Source organism: Falco cherrug, chromosome 2 (genome assembly GCF_023634085.1).
Source record: "Falco cherrug isolate bFalChe1 chromosome 2, bFalChe1.pri, whole genome shotgun sequence".
NCBI lineage: Eukaryota > Metazoa > Chordata > Aves > Falconiformes > Falconidae > Falco > Falco cherrug.
In genome coordinates this window covers 12893807-12913612 of record NC_073698.1, presented here as the reverse complement: position 1 = coordinate 12913612, position 19806 = coordinate 12893807, and the positions used below count along the sequence as shown (strand labels likewise).

Here is a 19806-nt window from a genome sequence, read left to right as displayed (position 1 = left end):
CTTTGCCGGAGGGACGCGCGGCGCCGGACCCCGGCCGGGCTCACGCTGAGGGAAGGGAGCGGGGCGCGCCGAGGGGAGGCAGAACGCAGCCCCCGCCCCCTCCCTCTCCCTCCGGCGGCTCGGCCCCGAGCCCCTCGGCCTGGGGAAGGGGCTGGGCCGCACGGTGCCCCTGCCCCTCTCCCCGCCTGCCAGGCTTGCGGGCCGAGGGCAAGGCAGCCCGGGCAGGCCCCGCCGCTGCCGCTCCCTTCCCCGCGGCCGGCGGGCTCGGCCCCCTGCCGCCGCCCCGCCTCAGCCCGCCCTCCCCGCGCGGCACGCCGGGCCAACATGGCCGCTTCCCGCCCCGCCGGGCGCCCGCCGCTCGGCTGACAGCTGCCCGCCCCGGGGCCGCCCCGCCGCCCGGCATGGAGGAGAGCTCCAGCTGCGAGAGCCTCGGCGCCGGGCGGGCGGCGGCGCGGCCGCCCAGCGGCGACTCCCTCTCCAGGTAACGGCCGCCGCGCCATCGCCCCCCGCCGCCGCCCGCGGGGTGCCGGGCCGGGCTGCCGCTGCCGCCCCGCTGCGGAGCTCGGCCGCTTGAGGGGCCCCTCGTCAGTCCGGAGCCGTCGCCAGGCGCGGGGGGAGAGGCAGAGGGCCGAGAGGGGTCGGCAGGGAAAAGGCAGCCGAGGGGATGGAGCTGGTGCCATTTTCTCCTTCCGTGGGCAGGAGGCGTTGGCGTTGCCCCACGGGCGCTGTCCCCGCGCTTGGTGCGGCTTCGTGGCGGCGGCGCACGCTGGCGGGCGTGGGCACCGCTCCGCTGCGGCCCGGCCGGCTTCTTTCGCAGGCGTCTAGTCAGAGCAGGAGGTGCCACCCCCAGCAGCCTTCTGATAAAAGCTCTCTGAATCACCAAAGCTGTGTGACCTGCCTCTGGTACGTGCAGTGAATGGACTTAGGCAGCCCACAGCACAGGTGAGCTTTTGCTGGAAGGGCAGGGTAGGGCACCACGTTTGCTAGGCACCTTCCTGAGCGCTGCTGTTCCCAGCTAGGCCTGGCCCTGCACTTTGCCAGTTCCAAATTCCCTGGGGTGTGTTGAGCGTTTGTGGTTTTGTCCTCATGGCTTTTTCTGAGAGCTTGGTTTTGCAATCTGAATGACTTTTAATGCGATGCGGGTAACGTGCAAGGGCTTTAAGCCACAGAAGCTGAAAGGAGGCATTCCTGTGCCTGCCACCCTTCACAGGCTACCGGCGAAGTCTGAAGTTTGTGGCTGGAAAGCGCGTCTTGCTTGGGCTGTACATTGGATGCAGGGGAGCGTGGTAAGGTAGCAAGGGAGGACGTTGGCTGATGGACAGGGTTGGTGGCATGGGAGGCCCTGGGTTTTGTGGTAGGGCCTGGGAGCGGGGTGACCTGATGGCTGAAAGTTGTTCTGTGCCACTCTGGCTGCCCTGGCCATGCCCGGATCACGGGGTGACAGGCTGAAGGGATCTCACCATCCCTCAGTCTGGTTAGGTCGAGGGGAAAGAGGCCTGGAGGCATCTGGCAGGCGCAGGTAAACTGCACAAGGAAACCAACAGAGAGCAGAGGACAGAATAATTTGATGATGGAAGGTGAAATAAAGATGAGGAGTCACGAAGGAGTCAAGAATAAAGAAACCCGAGTGCAAACTGGGCATTGCCTGCCCGGGGAGCAGCTCTGTGGGAAAGGCCTTGGGGGTCCTGCGGCTGGGAGGTGCAGGTCAGACTGCTTGTGACTTTTATTACCCAGTCTGGTCTTGAAAGGCTACAGGCATGGAGACTGCTCAGCCTCTCTGGGCAGCCCGTTGCCGTTTCCTGGATACTTTCCATGTGGGCACTGGGGCTGTTTTGGTCCCCTGAAGCAGTCTCTGCTCCAGGCTTCCCCAGCCTCCCCTCACAGGCAGGTGCTTCAGCCGCACCATCCAGGTGGCACTTGCCTGAACTCCCTCCAGCTCACCAGTGTCTGTCCAGCACTGCGGGGCTAAAACCTGGATGCAATATTCCAGAAGCGCCCTAATGAGTGATGAGTAGAGGGGGATTCTTCCCTGGATCTCCTGGCTTTGCCTCGGTTCTTACAGCCCAGGGTGCTGGTGGCCTCTTTGTTGCCAGTGGGAGCTGCTGTGCTCCCGTGCTCGGTTTTACCCCCGTAGGCACCCGCAAGGCCTTTGCCACAGAGCTGCTTCCCAGACAGGCAATATCCAGTTTGCACTTGGGTTTCCTTGTGCAGTTTACCTGAGCCCTGCCAGATGCCTACAGGCCTCTTTCCCCCTTACCTAACTGACCCAAAGTACTGGTTTTTTCCTTCTGCATCAACTCAGGCAACTTGGATGCATCTGGAGGTCAGTTACTGTAAGAGGCACAGGCCTATGGACACAAAAGAGCTTTCCTCAGAGGAGCCAATGGTTACAAGGAAAGTCCTGTTCAGCAGCATGCCTTGTACAGATGGAACCATTGGGAAGTTGAGATGATAAATGGGAAGTTGAGATGGTAAATCTTTTTGTTGAGCATGCACAAGGCTGTGTCCTCCAAGCCATGAAGAAGCCCAGACTTGAACAGGATTTCTTGGGTTATAAAAAAGCTTATCCAAAAGCTTTCAGAATTTCAAGTCTCTGCTCCAGCATCTAGAACTCATAGAAGAAAGCTAGCCAATTTTTTTTAATGTATTCCAAACAAAATATATTTTTCTTTAGCCACGTGTTGGAAATAGATGTTTTTAATTTGCAGTTAGTAATAAAAAAAACACCTCATCCTGAGATGGTGTATGCTGTGAAACTTTTTAGTTAAAATGGTTAAGATTAGGGCAAAATTGTAAGAAAATAAAATAAGGCTTTTGTAATGAGAGATGCTTGATGGCCTTCAGAATGTTTATTACCAGCTTTCCCTGCAAATCTAGTGATACTTATGCACAAATAAATAATTTTCCTATGAATTGGACTGTAGATCCAATTGTAGATGCAATTTATTTTAAGATATCTTTTTTATTAAAGTTGCACTGCAGTCTGATTTTATGTATCAGAATAATACCTCTGAAGCTAATGAGACTACTTGTATACATTGAAACATACATCTTTTCATAGCTGTGATTGTTGTCTAATAGCTTGAAGAACTGAATTGTTAACCTGTGACTATAGAGATGTGACACATTTTCACTAAGTGATTTTGTTTATAAAGAAAAGGTTGGGGGCTGATGTGAGGAGCACAATGAATCGTGAGGGTGCTGTCATCAGTTTTTATAATCTGTTTTATTTAAAAGGAACAACAGGAAAAATGAGTAGAAGGTCAGTCATCCTAGATTCACAGTTACCTAGCAATGTAAGCCTGACTGAGTTGTAGTTGACTGAATTGTTTTATGCGAGATTTAGAAGACCTGGAAAGGTGCTAGTATTAAATATACACAGCAACGCGTTATTTGAATTGTCTCAACTGCAGCTTGAAAAAGTGGTGCGTTTCTAGAGATACTTTAAGATCTAACTCCTCAAAAAGACATGCTTGATAGAGTTTACTTACATGTAAGGTTGCTCACATGAGTAAGTGCTTTAAAGAACATACATGTTTATTTTTCTTAATAATGCACATGAGATACGGCAATGATCATTGCTGTGATGTTTTAATAGACCTTAGTCATGTGCAATACCTGTGGTTCACGAGTTAAGATATGGGAATGACTGAACAAATGTTACCTGCTTTCTGTCCCTACGAGAAAATTGTTTGAAAAGTTATTTGTGAGACTCACAGTACAGTGGTTTGCACATGGTAAAAAATCCCCAGCTTTATTGGAAATACTGAGTTAGTTTCAAATGAGCAGATCACAGCTCATTAACTCAGCTGCCCTCGTAGTTGTGCTGAAACAGCTTTTTTGCTTTTCAAGTCTAAGCCGTCTCACCCAGTGCTAGGTTTGGGTGGCGCAGCACTGGACTCTGCAGCTCTCTGTTTTCCAGAGCTCAGTTTTTAATATGGACCTTCCCCTTGCATCCTGTTCTCTTGGAAGACAGATGACCAAGAGCCAACTACTCATAAAGAGCTGCAGTGGTATTTAATTAGCAGCTTGCAAGGAGCGATTGTGTGTCTGCTGTGTCAGGTCAGGAACAACGCGTGAGACAGAAAAAGGGAGTGAGGTAAAACACTGATTCTAATGTTTGATGAGCTACAGTATGGTTATGTCCAGAAAAGCAAGCTTTACTCAGTGTTACGGACTGGTTTTGCATCTATAAAATGGCCTGGGGATCCTGGCTGAGTGAGTGATAGACACATTTCAGCTGTGCTATTTAGTGAGACTTCTTCAAAGACCACCTTTAAAATGAATTTGTAGGTGGAGTTGTGGGTTGGGTGTTGGTGGGGTTTTTTTGTTTTTTAAATTTGAAGTTGCATATGGACCCTCAGACCTTTGGAATTCTAAGTAGCAGCCAACAAAATTCTACTGTAATCTTTCATTTCATGAAAGGAAAGCCAGACATAGCCATGTATGACTTTAGCAGAACACATCACTTTAGGAAAAAGGTGATGTCAAACTTGAGATCTTTTACACTTTGTGTTAAGTTTTTTTAACTTTTTGTTAAAAGTGATTAGGCATTTTGGTCATGCAGTCAGCTTGATTGTGTGCTGTAGTTTCTGAATGAATGTATATATCTTTGTATTCCTCTGAAATGTTACCTGAAAAAGCATATTGCAGTCCAGTCTGAACAACAGTCTAGTAAGATATCTAAGTGGCTTTCTGTCAGATCTGTTGAAGGTAAATTTGTATTTCCTGTGCAGAAGTGTGGAGGTGATTTTACTGCGAAGAAACTGCTGTAGGAGATGTCAGTGATATTTCAACCTCGGTATAAAATGAAAGAAAGAGATAAGGCAGTGGGCAGATGTTTCCTGCCAGCATGACTGTAGCAGTGTTTGATGTTACCACTTTCTCGTTGCTTGTTGCCACCTCTCTACTGGTGGTTATCATCCACAGAGCTCTGCAGACGCAGTGGTTTCTGTGCATTGCATTTTTACTGAAGCATATGAGAATAATCATGCTCCTTGTCTTTATGTTTGCAGGGATAACTCTGAAAATACAAACTCTGTGTAAATCAGTGCAGCAAGGTCTGTTGAAGCAATAGCTCCGTGAGGTATGAACTCCTCCCTTCGTCTCAAATAAGCTTCTGTCAGTACCTGGTCTGATTTAAGGCTCCATTGAAGGAATTCTTTCCCCATGGGTGAGAGTGATGCTGGAAGGAGTTGTGTCTGTAAGTTGTTGGCTGAGGAGCGCTTGCTAGCACCACATTGCTACCAGATGTGTGAGCTTTGCTGATTGAGTTGTTTTGTGATGAGTCATTGAAGTTAGAATTTGAAAGGGAAGATTTTTGCCAGTTCTGGTCTTCAGTGAAATGTGAGTAGCTGTCATTTTCCTCATCAGCTTTGAGAGCACTTCTTGCATTTGATTTCTTATATGTGTGAAGCAGGGTTTCTCGAGTTGTTACCATTAAAGGCAAGTATGTTGCTGGCTGAGTGTTGATAATGAACTGGTTTTTGCATTTGAGAAACTTAACACTATGCCTAGAAGCAATTAGCAACTCCAGACAGGCTCATTATCATTAATTTTAACATGTGATTAATTTATAACACTTATTTGCAACTGAAGTCCATTCTGAGATAGCTTTTTCATGTACTGTATATTGTGAAGATAAAGAGCATTTTTGCCTGCACATAAGTTTGTAAAGTGAGGAGAATCTTTTGTTAGAGTCTGAGGATTTGGGGCAGAAAATAATCAAAATAACATTCAGTCAAGAAGACTTCAGAGCTTTTAATTTATGCAGCGCACTTGTGAAGAGAAACCATTACCTTTGAAGGACTTGGGAATTGTTTTTAGTAGCCATCTTTGGCATGCACATTTCTGCTTCTGCGTTCAGCAGAAACCATTCCTATTTCTCTTGGAGTGTGAGACCTTCAGTCTTAGAAGTTTTCCTCAGTCAGGCGCACACACCTCTTTGTCCTGGTTCTGACCGTTCATAAAAGTGTATGTGTTTGTTTTTTATTTATATTTTCCATTTGAGAATATAAAATACAATTGACATTTTCCTGTTTCCTGTATTGTGATTGAAGTTATATTGCTGTTTAAAGGCCTCACAGGAATTTGAGGTGCCACAGCTCTAGCTACTATCCAGGTACAGAAGGTGATGATTTCTGGGTGAAGGTGATGATTTCTGGGTTGAAGAGCCAGGGACCAACTATTTAGATGTGCCTAAGCCAGGACTACTAATGCCTGGCGGGTAATTTTACTAAGCTCTTGGATGTGCAGTTGAGTGCTGAGACTCCTTGCTGAGAGATTGGGCGAAGAGCAAGAAAGTCTAAGGATGAGATGAAAAACTGCTGTGGAAAGATGAGGCAAGATCTGACAGCTGCTGAGGAGTAAAGCTAGGCTCAGAACATGACTCTCTTGGGTCCCATCAAGCATTGCCTTTGCCGAAGGGAGATAGTAATGTTATGCTGACTAACAGTCTATTCGCTAGACAGTTTTGGGTTGTACACGTAGTTCTTTAACTACAGGCTATTTACCGCAGAAACCCAATTGTGGAACTTGTATTTTAGGACTGAGGGTGACCTGGCGATGTCTAATTACACAGTTTCTATCTGTTACGTGTTGGTACTCCTGCTATGACTTCAGTTATAGGTTAACACCCATCTCACACGTATTTTGTTATCTATTTTTGATGTTTTATCGTCTCCCTTCCTTTACTAATTCTTTTATAGCTCATGTACAAAGACAAAACGTGCATTTGGAAAGGTCGTAACACCTCTTGAATGGCTCAGCAGAATCGATAGTCCACAGCTGCTTTTTCATGAATCTTTTCCTGATTACCTGCTTTACTGTTACTGGTTTTTCAGTGCTGAGGGTATCAGCCATTATAAAAAGAGACCTGATCCATATGCCAAAGGGCTTATGATACCAGAAAGCTTAGCTGAGGAAAAAACCCAGCAAGCATACATTAGAAATGCATCAGAACCTTCCAGAGGTCATTGTAAGGTGTTACATACAAGCTGTAGTTGTAAAATGGGACATGAAAAAAGTGGTCTTGTTATTTGTCCATGGGAAGCCCATTCCACCATGAAGAAGAGGGTGACAGCAAGATAATGAAATGCGTAGTTTGTAGAGGTGTTTGGGATAACCCAGGGAAGTGAGAATACAGAAGAGACGTTGTCACAGTAATTGTGCCTGTCTTCATTTTTAACTAAAAAACATCTGGCTCTTTTATAGCCCCAGTAACTGGGAACTAATTGAAGAAAAAAATCAGTGAAAAACAACAACAAAATATCAGTGGAACTTTTTGAGTACTTATTTTTCCTTTTCCTACCATCTGTGGTTTCTTTTGCCAGACAACGTTCTCAGTCAGTAATTTTCCAGTAATTTCAAGGTACCTCTTTTCCTTGCTTCTCTCTTGCCTGCCTGCTCCACGAATTCTTTTCCATTGCTTTCTAAACCCTGATATATTTAATGAAGAGGAAGTGTTAGCAGGTTTTGAGTCCAAAATGCCTTCAAGGTGATGTTCTAGTCATTTTGTTAGCTCTTTACAAATGCTCCCACTTTACAGATCTAGCCTTTTTGTAGTCTTCTGGCCATGGCTCCAGAACCATTGATGTTAGGTCATGCAATGATTCGAATTTGATCTGGGTCAGGTGTGGGTATGTGATCATATTTCTGCTGAACTAGTTAGAAAACACACGTTTATGCGGTTGGGTTGGGTTGGGTTTTTTGGTGGTTGTTTTTTTTTTGTTTTTTTTTTTCCTCTGGGAGGATGGGCAACACCTGTTTAGAATAAAACAGCATTTTAATCTGGATTTATTTACTGTGATACAAAGAGACTACATGGCGGTACAAAGTGTTACACTTAAAATCCTGTTCACAGGCAAAAAGGCATCATATCTTTATATAGAAAAGAATTTATTGTTAGTGTAACTGACATTTTGAGAGGTTAATCATTATTAGCCCAGATGCAATGATTACAGAAAAGGAATAATACTAATGCAGTTAAAACTGCCGTATGTACAGTTCTTAGTTTCTACCCCACTTCCTGGTGTTATGCTCACCCCTCCCCTACTCCTGTGGGTCCCAAGGTTACTGGTTTTGTTCTGGCGGTGGTGGGTGTTACAGTGAGTTGTCAGCATCAGGAGTCCTTTGCTGGGGGAATTATGAGGTTCATGTTGATGATTTCTTCTTTCCTTACTGTAGGATCCACCTGGGATCACAGAGTCACAGAATGGTCAGGGTCAGAAGGGACCTCTGGAGATCATCTAGACCAACTCTCTGCTAAAGCAGGGTCACCCAGAGCGGGTTGCACAGAGTCATGTCCAGGCAGGTTTTGCATGTCTTCAGAGAAGGAGACTCCCCAGCCTCTCTGGGCAGCCTGTTCCAGGGCTCCGTCACCCTCAAGGTAATGAAGTTCTTCCTCATACTCAGATGGAACTTGTTGCGTTGCAGTTTGTGCCCATTGCCCCTTGGCCTGTCACTGGGCACCACTGAAAAGAGCCTGGCCCCATCCTCTTGATACTCACCCTTAAGATATTTGTAGATGTTGATAAGATCTCCTCTGAGACTTCTCCAGGCTGAACAGCCCCAGCTCTCTCAGCCTTTCCTCAAAAGGGAGATGCTCCAGTCCCCTCATCATCTCTGTAGCCTCCACTGGTCCCTCCCCAGTAGTTCCCTGTCTCTCTGGAACTGGGGAGCCCAGAACTGGACACAGCACTCCAGGTGCAGCCTCACCAGGGCAGAGTAGAAGGGAAGGGTCATGGTCACCTCCCTTCACCTGCTGGCCATGCTCCTCCTGAGGCACCCCAGGATCCCACTGGCCATCTTGGCCACAAGGGCACGCTGCTGGCTCATGGGCAACTTGCTGCCCACCAGAATTCCTAGGTACTTTTCCACAGAGCTGCCTTCCAGCAGGTCAGCCTGTCAACCCCTAGCCTGTACTGGTACACGGGGTCATTCCTTCCCACGTGCAGGACCTTACACTTGCCTTTGAATTTCATGAAGTTCCTCTCTGCCCAGCTTTCCAGCCTGCCCAGGTTTTGCTGAATGGCAGTGTGGCCTTCTGGTGAACCAGCCACTCCTCCCAGTTTTGTAACATCAGCAGCCTTGCTGAGGGCACACTCTGTCCCTTCATCCAGGTCATTGATGAATCAGTGGAAAAGGACTGGATCCAGCAGTGACCCCTGGGGAGCACTGTGAGCTACAGGCCTCCAGTTTGACTCTGCACTGCTGATCGCAGCCCTGTGAGCTCTGCCATTCGGCCACTTCTCAGTCCACCTCACTGTCCACTCATCTAACCCACACTGCTTGAGCCTGCCTGTGGGGGTGTTATGGGAGACTTTGTCAGAAGCCTGGCTGAGGTCAAGGTAGACAACATCCACTGCTCTCCCATCATCTGCCCAGCCAGTCATTCCATCGTAGAAGGCTGTCAGGTTGATCAGGCATGATTTCCTCTTGGTGAATGTTGACTGCTCCAGATGACCTTCTTTTCCTCCACATGCTTTGAGATGACCTCCAGGATGAGCTGTTCCATCACCTTTCCAGGGATGGGGGTGAGGCTGACCGGCCCGTAGTTTCCTGGCTCCTCCTCCTCACCCTTTTTGAAGACTGGAGTGGCATTGGCTTTCCTCCAGTCCTCAGGCACCTCTCCTGTCCTCCATGACCTTCCAAAGATGATGGAGGGTGACTTGGCAATAACATCTGCCAGCTCCCTCAGGGGCACATCCTATCAGGGCCCATGGATTTGTGGGTGTCAGGTTTGCTTAAGTGATCTCTAACGTGATCCTCCTTGACCAAGGGAAAGTCTTCCTTTCTGCAGACTTTCCCTTTTGCCTCCAGGGTCTGGGAAACCTCAGGGTCGGCCTGGGCAGTGAAGCCTGAAGCAAACAAGGCATTCAGTAACTCTGCCTTCTCAGTGTCCTTTGTCACCAGGGCACCCACCTCATTCAGCAGTGGGCCCATGTTTTGCCTAGTCATCCTTGTACTGCTGATGTATTTGAAGAAGCCCTTGTTGTCCCTGACCTCCCTTGCCAGATTTAATTCCAAATGGACCTTAGCCTTCCTCATCATCTCCTTGCATGTTCTAACAGTGTTCCTATATTCTTTCCAAATGGCCTGTCCCTTTTTCCACATTCCGTAAACTTCCTTTTGTTTGAGTTTTGCCAAAAGATTGTTTCAGTATGTTATGTAAAACAACTTTACAGCTATCTCTTTCTTCATTGATTGCAATTCCACATTACATCTGTTTTTTGCTATGTATGGTTGCTTTTATGAGTATTAGGCACTATTTCCTTTTCTTTGTTACCCCTAAAACCAGTTTTGTCCAGCTCCAGGTCTGCTTTTCTTTAACTGGCCATTGGTGAGTTGTTTATAGCTGTGGTCTCCAGTGTGAAGCCTGTGCCTCATCTCTTCTTATCCTGTGCCTGTACTCTTCTATGCCACATCCTGTGTCTCCACTTCTGCAGGCCTCTGCTATTGTACCAGGCTGTTGTATTTCTCTATACAAAGTCATTATGTTAATGGTGAATATCTCATTCTTTATAGAATAACTCCTTGTTACTGCTCCCAGTGCTAAACTGTGGTTGTACCACACACAAATAAAAATAAAACAAAGTAGATACAAACACCTGGCCAATTACAGAAATTGCAGTCACAACTAAACCAAGTAAAACAAAGCTACAAGCAGGCCAAGAAAAGTTCAGGCAAAGCAAGAGTAACAAACCTCAGTCCTGAGGCCTTGAAAATTCACTACAAAGCTTATGGCCTATGAAGAGCAATGACAGGGGTAAAGTTTAATCCATCTATATTTCTCTGAACAAAAGTTAACTGGTGGAGTGAATATACAACTGATCATCGCATAGTGATTTGTGAGCAAAGTGGTGGTTTGTTTTTATTTCCTGTGGCACAAAAAGCGCTAATGTCTGAATTACTGAGCTCCTGAACCACAGCCTCATTCATACCTCCTGCCTTTAGTGAAAGTAAAGCAGTTTTCCTATTTTTATTGCTGTGTTAATGAATTCTATTGTTGATTTCATTGGGTATCTTTACTATAAGATGGTGGTCGTCTTGATGAGAAAAATTGCACAGATAGGTAGTAGGACTAGCCTCATCAACTGTTTCAGCTAAATCTGCCCATGAAGGAGCTGGAGCCAGTGAATAAATTGGTTACATGTGGAAGATTATAGGGGCTGTGTGGCTGTTGTGGAAAGCAGATGGTAAAGGTAGGGGCAGGTCACTGAAACCTGTAGTACCGGAGATGAGCTGCTGAAGGATGACTGTCAAAATCAGTCATCAGAGTAGAGATTGGTTTAAGCAGCAGATGGGATACTTTAACAAATCAAAACTGATCAGCATCTCATTTGTAAGTAGAACACCTCTGATAAAGAAATGAAAAATGTGGAATTTTCATCTTGCATTTTACCCAAATTGACTTGGAGTAGGCTGTTCTTGAAAATTCAGGTTGTGTCCTCAGTCTAAGAATGGACATTCCACTTCAGCGCTGAAAATGAGCCTCCACACCTCATGAGAGAGTGCTTCCCAAGTCTTTTTCCTTAAAGGTGAAGAAGCACGCTACCAGAATGGTCACTAAATGCCAGGGTGAGAAGAGTGTGATGGGACTTTGTGGATGTGCTCAGGGCTTTTGCCAGCAGAGCAGTCTTGGCCTGTCCCTTGTTACCATCTGCATCTGCTGGGGTACAGCTTCTGCTGATCAGTGCTGCCTTCAGCACCATGGAGGGACATCTTTAATCCCTTTTTTTTGCTAAAACATATTCCGATTCTAGATTCCACATGCTTTTGCCTTGCATGAAGAAAAATGCAGGCACCCTGGATGAGATCTGTCTTATCTCACTGGACTCATACAGGTCCCTGCTAGTCTCTGGGTTTCTTTTTGTTGACAGTGGGGAAGAGTGAGTAATCTCAGTCCTCCCTAATGACTGTAAGGAGAGCCTACAGTGAGTAACTCAGATGTGACCACCTACACAGAACTCCCTCCCCATTGTTGTGGTAGGGTCAAAAAGTGCATTGAGCTTGGATTGTTCTCCGCTACAAAAAAGGAAATAGTTATTTCTTGTGGCATTCCTCTTTTTTACATATTAACTAAATCTGTTCGCAACTGCGGAGAGAGCAGAGATTTGTAGTCTGGATTCCTAAACTCAATTTCTTCATGAAGATGTGTATATCTGTCTAGTTTGTCCACTAATCGTTTTTGTAACATTTGGACAACTTTAGCCATGTTTGACAGAGGTGTGGAAGTAATAACTTACAACAAGTTTTGTATTTCAACAAAGACGGAGATGGGAAGGGACACAGTGTCAGGTTTTTTCCATTACAGAAAAAGCTTATTCCTTTTTCAACATAAGGGAATACCTAGATGAGAAAGATGTCATGAATATGTGCAGATTCTCTTGGACGAGGCTTCTCTCAAGTTAGAAATACCTTATATTCTCTCATTTTTGCATTTCCTTCTTTCCCTGTGCTTTCTTTGGTGTCCACAAAAGGCTGCGTTCAGTTGAAAACAAAAATACAAACTTCTCTGTCCCAAGACGCTAATCTGGAACCCAGGTCATGATCTAGTTCAGATTGCCGTATCTCGATATGAAGTAGGGAAGTAACACTTCCTCAGCAGAGTCAATACATTCCGCAAGTGATACAGTTGAAGTGTCCACTCCGGGAGAGCTGAATTTTCATCCACACTCCATTGTCTGGGTTTCCATTGACTAAGTGGGAGCATAGACACTTGCAGCCAAACCATTCAGACCTATTGATCATCCTCCTCTTTGAGTTACTTTGGTTTTTTGTATACACTGATGTCTGAGTGAGGAAGCAGAAGTGGCAGGAGGAAGTCGCTGTGGGTGGTGGTAGGAGGTTAGCCCTCATTTTGGATGCCTGAGAACTGATGTACAGAAAATCTTCAGAGGAGCTTGTGAGCTTAATGTGCCTCATATCATTGTAAGATGGAAGAATTTGAAAGATGTTTGTTTTCAACAGGTATCCTACAGCTGGCCCGTGGGGTGAATGAATGTGCAGAGCCCTTGGACAAACCTGGGCCATATAGAAATCAATGGCTGCTGAGCACTTTGGAAACTGGGCTTTGTATTTGGCCAACAGACAGGACTGAGTTTGTGGGGAAGCCTGGTCCAGGTATGAGTGTTGAACCTGGGGACTTTGATGGACCACAGTCTTCAAAGATGCTGGACACTCTGGAAGTTGTGACAAGGTAGAGGTGCTCAGTGTTTCGGAAAACATCCTGTGTTGTCTTAGCTTGAATTTCTGGAAATAAAGCCCCCGAGTTATTGAACACTTGATTTACTTTAGCCTTGAGATTTTGCTAGGGGCCAATTTCATGCAGGGGCTGGCTGCCAACAGAATAGAGGTGTTCCCAGTCCCTTTTTGAGTCAAGTCAGGCAGATCATGCAGGTGCTCAGTGTCTGTGAAAGCTTATTAAGTTGTTATACCACGTCAGTTTTGCTAGGTGATGTAAGACTCTCCAGATTGGTTGTATTTACATATTTTTCCCCCTTCTTGTTCCAGGATGGAACAAATAATGTCATTGATGAGTGAATCGTGGGTATTTTAAATTCCTGTGGGTGTTTGGTTTATTGGGGTGAGGGGGTTGTGGTGTGTGTTTTTGAAAGAAAATCAGAATTAACTATATGTGTTATGTGTTTTAAATAGGGAAATAGGTAGGAATCAAAGGAAAGATTGAGACGACACATGAACTGTGGGAAGTATGCATATGTTTGGTTAAACTACATAATTTGTTCTTCATATACAACTAGAAATTAAGGCACTGCCAGAATATATATAGCAAAAGAGAAGTTACATCGGTTTTTTTTTTTCCAGTTCCCCTTTCTGTCCTAAGGTGAATACTTAGTAATGTAGGTATTATTTCTGTTTCTTTCCTTGATAAAGTTAATAGTTTTTTTCTAAAGAAAAATATAAATAAAATTAACAAGCAAACAAAAGTTTTCATATCCTGCGTTGATTTCCATTTTTTCTGCTTCTCCTTGCTCTCAGACTCTAGAGCTGTTATTGCAACTTACCATGGGACTGTCTGAATTTGCATCAAAATCCTGACAATATTTTACTTGTATTGTTTTCTCTGGCTTAGTGTATTTCAAAGGTAGGGGATGGAAGTTTATATGGTAAACGTAAATACTGGTAAACTGCAAGAGTGGTTTTGAATTGTATGTAAGATTTCCATCATTACTTTTGGCTACATTCAAAGTACCTGTGGAAACTGTTAGATGTTGCCAGCCCTCTTTCTCCTGTGGGGTGCAGTGGTAAATCCGAGCTTGCTCTGCTGTAGGAGATAGCAGTACCACCCAGGTCTCTTACTTCTCTGCCACAAAACGTCCTGAGCCCTGGAATCGGCTTCTTCCACAGGCAGAGCTGAGACAGGCGAGATCATGTAGCACCAGGAAACACTTCCATTTGGATTCTTGAGTTGCCTTTTTGCTGAAGGCAGTCATGCTACATGGAGAGCCCCTTGGCTGTGGTCTGCCCAGGCTGCTGCCTGGGCTGTTTTGGGGAGGAAGCTGCAGGTCAGGACACGTGCTGATTCGTCATGGCCAGACATCCCGTCAATCAGTGATCTTCCTAATGGCTGTCTCTGTCACTGTGCAGCACTTCTTCAACCATCTGAAGCCTCAGGTGCTGGAACTTCTCTCCCTCAGCCATGTTTTCTTGACCTAGATATACTGTTTTCTCTGCGTGGGGTGGTCAGATCTTCTTTACTTCTAGTTCAGTCCTGCCTTCTTCAGCATTTTATATTTGAAAACAAAGACTCTAGCTCCTTCTGAACCATGCCAAAGATCCTGAAAGGCATAGCAATAACCTAATGTGTAGGACGGCACAGAGATGAGCGGGTGGGAGCGCTGTTTTAACAGGCAACCTTATTTATGTGGACAGTAAGCAGGGTTGTGTTTTGAACCACGCTTCACCTTAGAGTCTTAATTTATTTTCAGTGCTAAGGGTCTGTCCTGGTGATTGGAAACCCCGAAGGTTTGGAGAACAGGCCCAAACGTGCACAGCATCTGTGGGAAAACTGTCAAACCTTTTCCCCAAGCCCTAGAGCAGAGCCAGAATGACTGGGCTGCCTTTCCGTCGTGTCTCACCTGGAGGAGGTGGGTTGTTTGCCTTACAACTTGCTCACTGCCCAAACTCCTGATGCTGCAAGCAAAGGTGCTTGTGCTAGGGATGGATTTCATAAGCCAAACATTTCCATTAGGAACTGGAATCAGACCAAAGTACTAGATTATCAGCCTGCTTTCGGGAGATAGTAACTAATTTTGGACTCTAGGTATGGGCTGAAATTTAGTTGGTGAAACAGAGGTAAAATGTCAGTTCCCCGCAGATGTCTAACAACTTCTTGAAAAAAAAAAAAAAGTTTTTTTTCTTGTTTCCCTCCTTGTAACTGAGCACCATCCCATATAGCCTGGAGCTTGTTAGAAACCAAACCCCCCTTTTGCTTCTCTCATGAGTACAGATCACTTTGTTGTTACCTTCCATGTGCTGATCAGAGGATATTGGTTCAGGCTCTGATGGCTTCTGTTCTTCCTGTTTTTTACCTTCTGGATTGTTTGACTCATGAAAGCATGGTACTGTGGGCTGTTCACTGTTATTAATTACGTGCTGCATATTGGTTTGTCTTTGGGTGTTGGCCTTCTATTCTCGGAATCTTGCAAATATTTTAAACAATCAGCCTATTGTTTAGCAAGTGCTCTACACACACTGTAGGCCTTTTGTGAATTTCTGTTTAAAAAAAACAATAAAAGAATGACTAATGGAGCATGAACGGTGCTTGTGACACTGTAGTGTATTGTGTAACTATTGAGAGCAAAATTTGCATTCCTAGAAAAGCTTGTTCACGGTCAAAATAGAGGACATTCTCTTTATGGCTCATGGGAAAACATGTACTATATATTCAGCTCAGGATGCTACTTAGAAGGATCAACTTTTAAAAAATGACATTTTCCTCCCTTGGAATATTGAAGTCAGACTGAGACCCGACTTTGCTTGGCAACAGAAGTGAATCTTTTTCGTTCAGGCAAGTGGCATGGGGGGCTGTTTTAGGTCTGTCACACACATGCACAAGGATTTGTTTGCTGAAATGACTTCTCTTTAAGCTGTCGTTAAGCTCTGACATTGCTGGCCGTTTTGAATGGAGAGGGTACATTATTATATTATGTAACTGCCTGCCTCCTCTGAATGCCGGAGGAAGCCTGGCAGTTGGTGCTTTTCTTTACTTCAAAAGCATGCTTGTTTATGGCTTCTCCCCCCCCATATTGTAACAGGTCAAGCGGATGCTAAAGTGGGATCTTCAGATGTTTAGAAAAACTGTGAGTTCCATGTACTTCTGGAATCTAGTAATTGTTGGTCCTGTGTGTGCCTAAAAAAGAGGGTGTTCAGAAGGGGTAAGGATGCATCTCAGGTATGCTATAGGTAGTTTCCTTTGTACTTGTCTAAATAGTATAATGCTGTTCTGATTTTCTATTTCACTGTGAAGAATTAAGATCGAGTCACTGCTTGCTGGAGATACTACTCCTTTGTCTGTCCATGTAAGCTCTTTGGAAGAGAGGTTGCCTGTTATGGGCATGTGCATGCCAAGCACTGTAGGTTTCCTGCCCTGGGTGAGATGGTGTTAGGATGCTAAAACTTAATTCACAGCAGCAGAGCTGGTTGCAGCCCCGTGGCGGAGTGGAAGCCAGCACACGGTGTCCAGCTCCTCCTGCAAGGCCCAGGTTTGGTCAGATGCCAGCCGTGCTTTCCACTGCTTGCCCAGAGAGGGGTGTATGAGGAACTTCTGAGTACTCTTCAGGTGTATGCAGATAAGGACTAAGAGGACTACTTAGCTTTAGCACAGATCCACAGAGAGCTGCTGTAAATGGGAGAGCCTGATGTGGGCAGCAGCTGGATTTCCTAGGCCAGTTAGCCAGTATTAGCTAGGACAAAGTCATATTCATGGGGAACAAGCACTGGTTTGTCTCCCTCTGCTCTGATGTGACCCAGAAGGTTTTTCAGTATTTCTTTTTCCTTCTCTGAACGGAACAGGAGCATTGAAAGTATTGAGGAGGGAGAGTTCTCAGCTTGAGTTTGAGTGGGGAGTGCTCAAAACCTCTGTGATATTATACTTCCAAGAGCAGTGCCCCAGTGCTGCAGGTGCTTCTATTTGTGGCCCTGCTGTACATTTAAACCACTTGGATCCTGCTCTCTTAGCATCTGAAGCTTCCAAGCTTGTATTTGCCAGTAGTCATCATTAATGTGCAGTTTTCACCTTGATTAATTTCTAGGAATGTACATAATGAGTAACTTTAAAAAAAACAGGAAGAGAGGAAATGGAAATTTGCCCTTTGCAGTGTTTTTCTCATTGATGACCTCTGTGTCTGAAACTGTATCACTGAGTGGTGCATTTTATCGCCTGTTTTCTGTGTCAGTTCAGTGACTATTGAAATGAAACATTCAGTTTGATACAGAAGAAGGGGTGTGAGCCACTCATGCCAGTTAGCGTCTGAGTAACTGGCACACCTTTGCAAGCAGTGGAGCAGCTACTTTTACTGGCAGGGAAGGAATATTCACAAAGAATGTGCTGGACATGTGACTTTATCATTACTTACTGCATTTTGGTTGTGTTATTTATAGGAGTGAGCCAGGTTAGTATTTTAAGACATTGGTACAAAAAATAGGTGTCCTCAAGCCCTATGCGTATGCTGTAATTGGCATATTTTCCAGAGGTGTGTTTCCCTCCTGTCCCATTGGTGTTTCGCAGAGTTCTGGGTGTTAAACTCATATGCAGGTTCCCACTTAGGGTTTAGGAGGGGAACTTTAGGAATCAACTTGATTTTTGTTGTTGTTGTTGCCTCTGGCTTTTTTTTGGTGTTTGTTGGTTTGTTTTGTTTGCGTTGCTTTTTTCCTGAACCCATATCTTATTCTGCAAGCAAGGCAAAGGTCTCTTCCTTACTTCCCAAAGTCTGAACAGCTGTCTTCAAAAATTAACGGTGCTTTCTCAGGGATTTGCAACACATAGAATGGTTTGGGTTGGAAGAGACCTTAAAGATAATCTTGTTCCCCGCCCCCTGCCATGGGCAGGGACACCTGCCACTAGACCATGGTTGCTCAAAGCCCCATCCAATCTTTCCTTGAACGCTTCCAGGGTTCCTGGTACCTGGTTCCTTTCTGCATAGGATTGTTTCTTCTCTTTGGAAAGGGTCGTATGTGTATATTTTTTACGTTCTTGCACAACCAAAAGAAGCTCACCTCTAAGATCTTGCTCAGAAATAACCATTCTCAGCAATTACAAGCTGTGGTGGTTTAGCCAGATCACCTCTCATATTAATGTCATGGCTTTCTGTCTCAAGTTTTGCCAGATGTTGTTGTGCAGTTTTATGTGATACATGAAGTTGGTGGTTGTGACTTTCTTCTTGGGCCACACAGCCTAAGAGAAGAGGTTATGTAGAGATTGTATAGTGTGGGCATACTTAAGCCTGATGTTCACAGAAAAGTCTTTGTAGAGATCTCCTAGGAGTTTTTCTTTCTTTTGGAGAGTGGAGATAGGGAAGTAAAATACCTCAGGTTTCGAGTGCAAAGAATTTTATATTAAATTCCCTGCAATAGGGGTAAGGATGCAGGGAGGATAACTCGGTCCTGCACAAATAGTGCATTTTTCTGCATCAGGTTAAAGCTGTGGGGCTTCATGCTTTGATTCTGGCACTTCCCTGGCAACTTTGTACTTACCTTCTACCTGACCCGAGTTCACTGTGTTGGGCTGGAACCCTGACGTGGTGAAATCACTCTCTACAGAAGCTGTATTTGTGCTTTCTTCTTCCAGGGAATGTTTCTTCTTTACACTAGGAAAGCAATAACTTCGTAGTCAAACTCTTTCTGTAACCCTTGGCAAAACAGAATGGCAACTACAAGTTTTTATTTCTTTTCCTTGACTGTCTTACCCATCACATTTTTTTACATTGCAGGGGGCCGAGAGTAGAGATTGCTTTGGATGACTGGCTTAGGACTTTATCACTGCTTTCCTCCAAAATATTTCCCTTGCACCTTCGTAATTTAACAGGATAAGTTTGCATGTCTCAGACACTTCTGTTCACAGCTTCTTTACATCTTTGTTGACAGTTTAAGCTAAGCACACTAGCATACCTTCAATTCTGCTATAAATGCAGTAATACCTTTCAATTGCCTGAACAAGAATCACCAGAGGGCATCTGTCTGAGTCTGAATTACGTTTGAAAACCATCTGGCATGTTGTGGGATAGTCCTAATAATAACAATGAACACCATCAGGAGTTGAGTCATTGTGCTTTGTTTCCATTGCAATTCTCTTGCTGCATGTATGTAATTCCATATAGCCAAGGGGTTAATACTGTGTGCAGATACCTTGCAAGAGACAGCTCTCATTTGGACTCATTTATCACTCAAAATCTGGCCATAAGAAATACATTTAAATAATAAAAATAATTGCTAAGATAAAAGACATAGATTGGTGTTAATTGCATCCTAAATCTGTTTCCTGCTTCTGCATGGGGAGGGAGGAAAGAAGTAAATGGAGATGGCAGTCACAAGAATTAGGTGCTTTTCCTGAAGGTGCTTTTTAATTGTAGGGGTCTCTTTTCATACTTAACACAGACATTCATCAGCAAGGATGATGCGGAGCCTGGGCCTGAAGCATGGGAAGAGAAGTGCTCCAGGAGGTCCTTGGTCTTCACTGGTTCCTCACAGGAACATCTGCACTTGCTTTCTTTCCCGTAGGAAGAACTCAAAGTATTTTGTGAACCGTGTATATGTTGTTTCCTAGAACCTTAATTACATTCAGAGATA

General features: G+C 45.0%; 1 protein-coding gene across 4 annotated transcripts in view; it reads left to right on the top strand.

Annotated features, from left to right (window-relative positions):
• The first annotated feature begins 291 nt into the window (after nucleotides 1–291).
• Nucleotides 292–19806, top strand: part of MTMR2 (myotubularin related protein 2) — a 65900-nt gene continuing 46385 nt past the window's right edge. The window contains exons 1-3 of one of the 4 annotated variants that reach the window (XM_055701692.1): nucleotides 331–481; nucleotides 5016–5086; nucleotides 8185–8386. In XM_055701692.1, coding sequence (XP_055557667.1) covers nucleotides 8319–8386 — 68 coding nt within the window. In that variant the 5' untranslated portion in view covers nucleotides 331–481; nucleotides 5016–5086; nucleotides 8185–8318. Of the gene's footprint in view, nucleotides 482–5015; nucleotides 5087–8184; nucleotides 8387–19806 lie in introns of all 4 variants that reach the window. The other 3 variants (XM_055701694.1, XM_055701693.1, XM_055701691.1) reach the window with 3 other exon arrangements.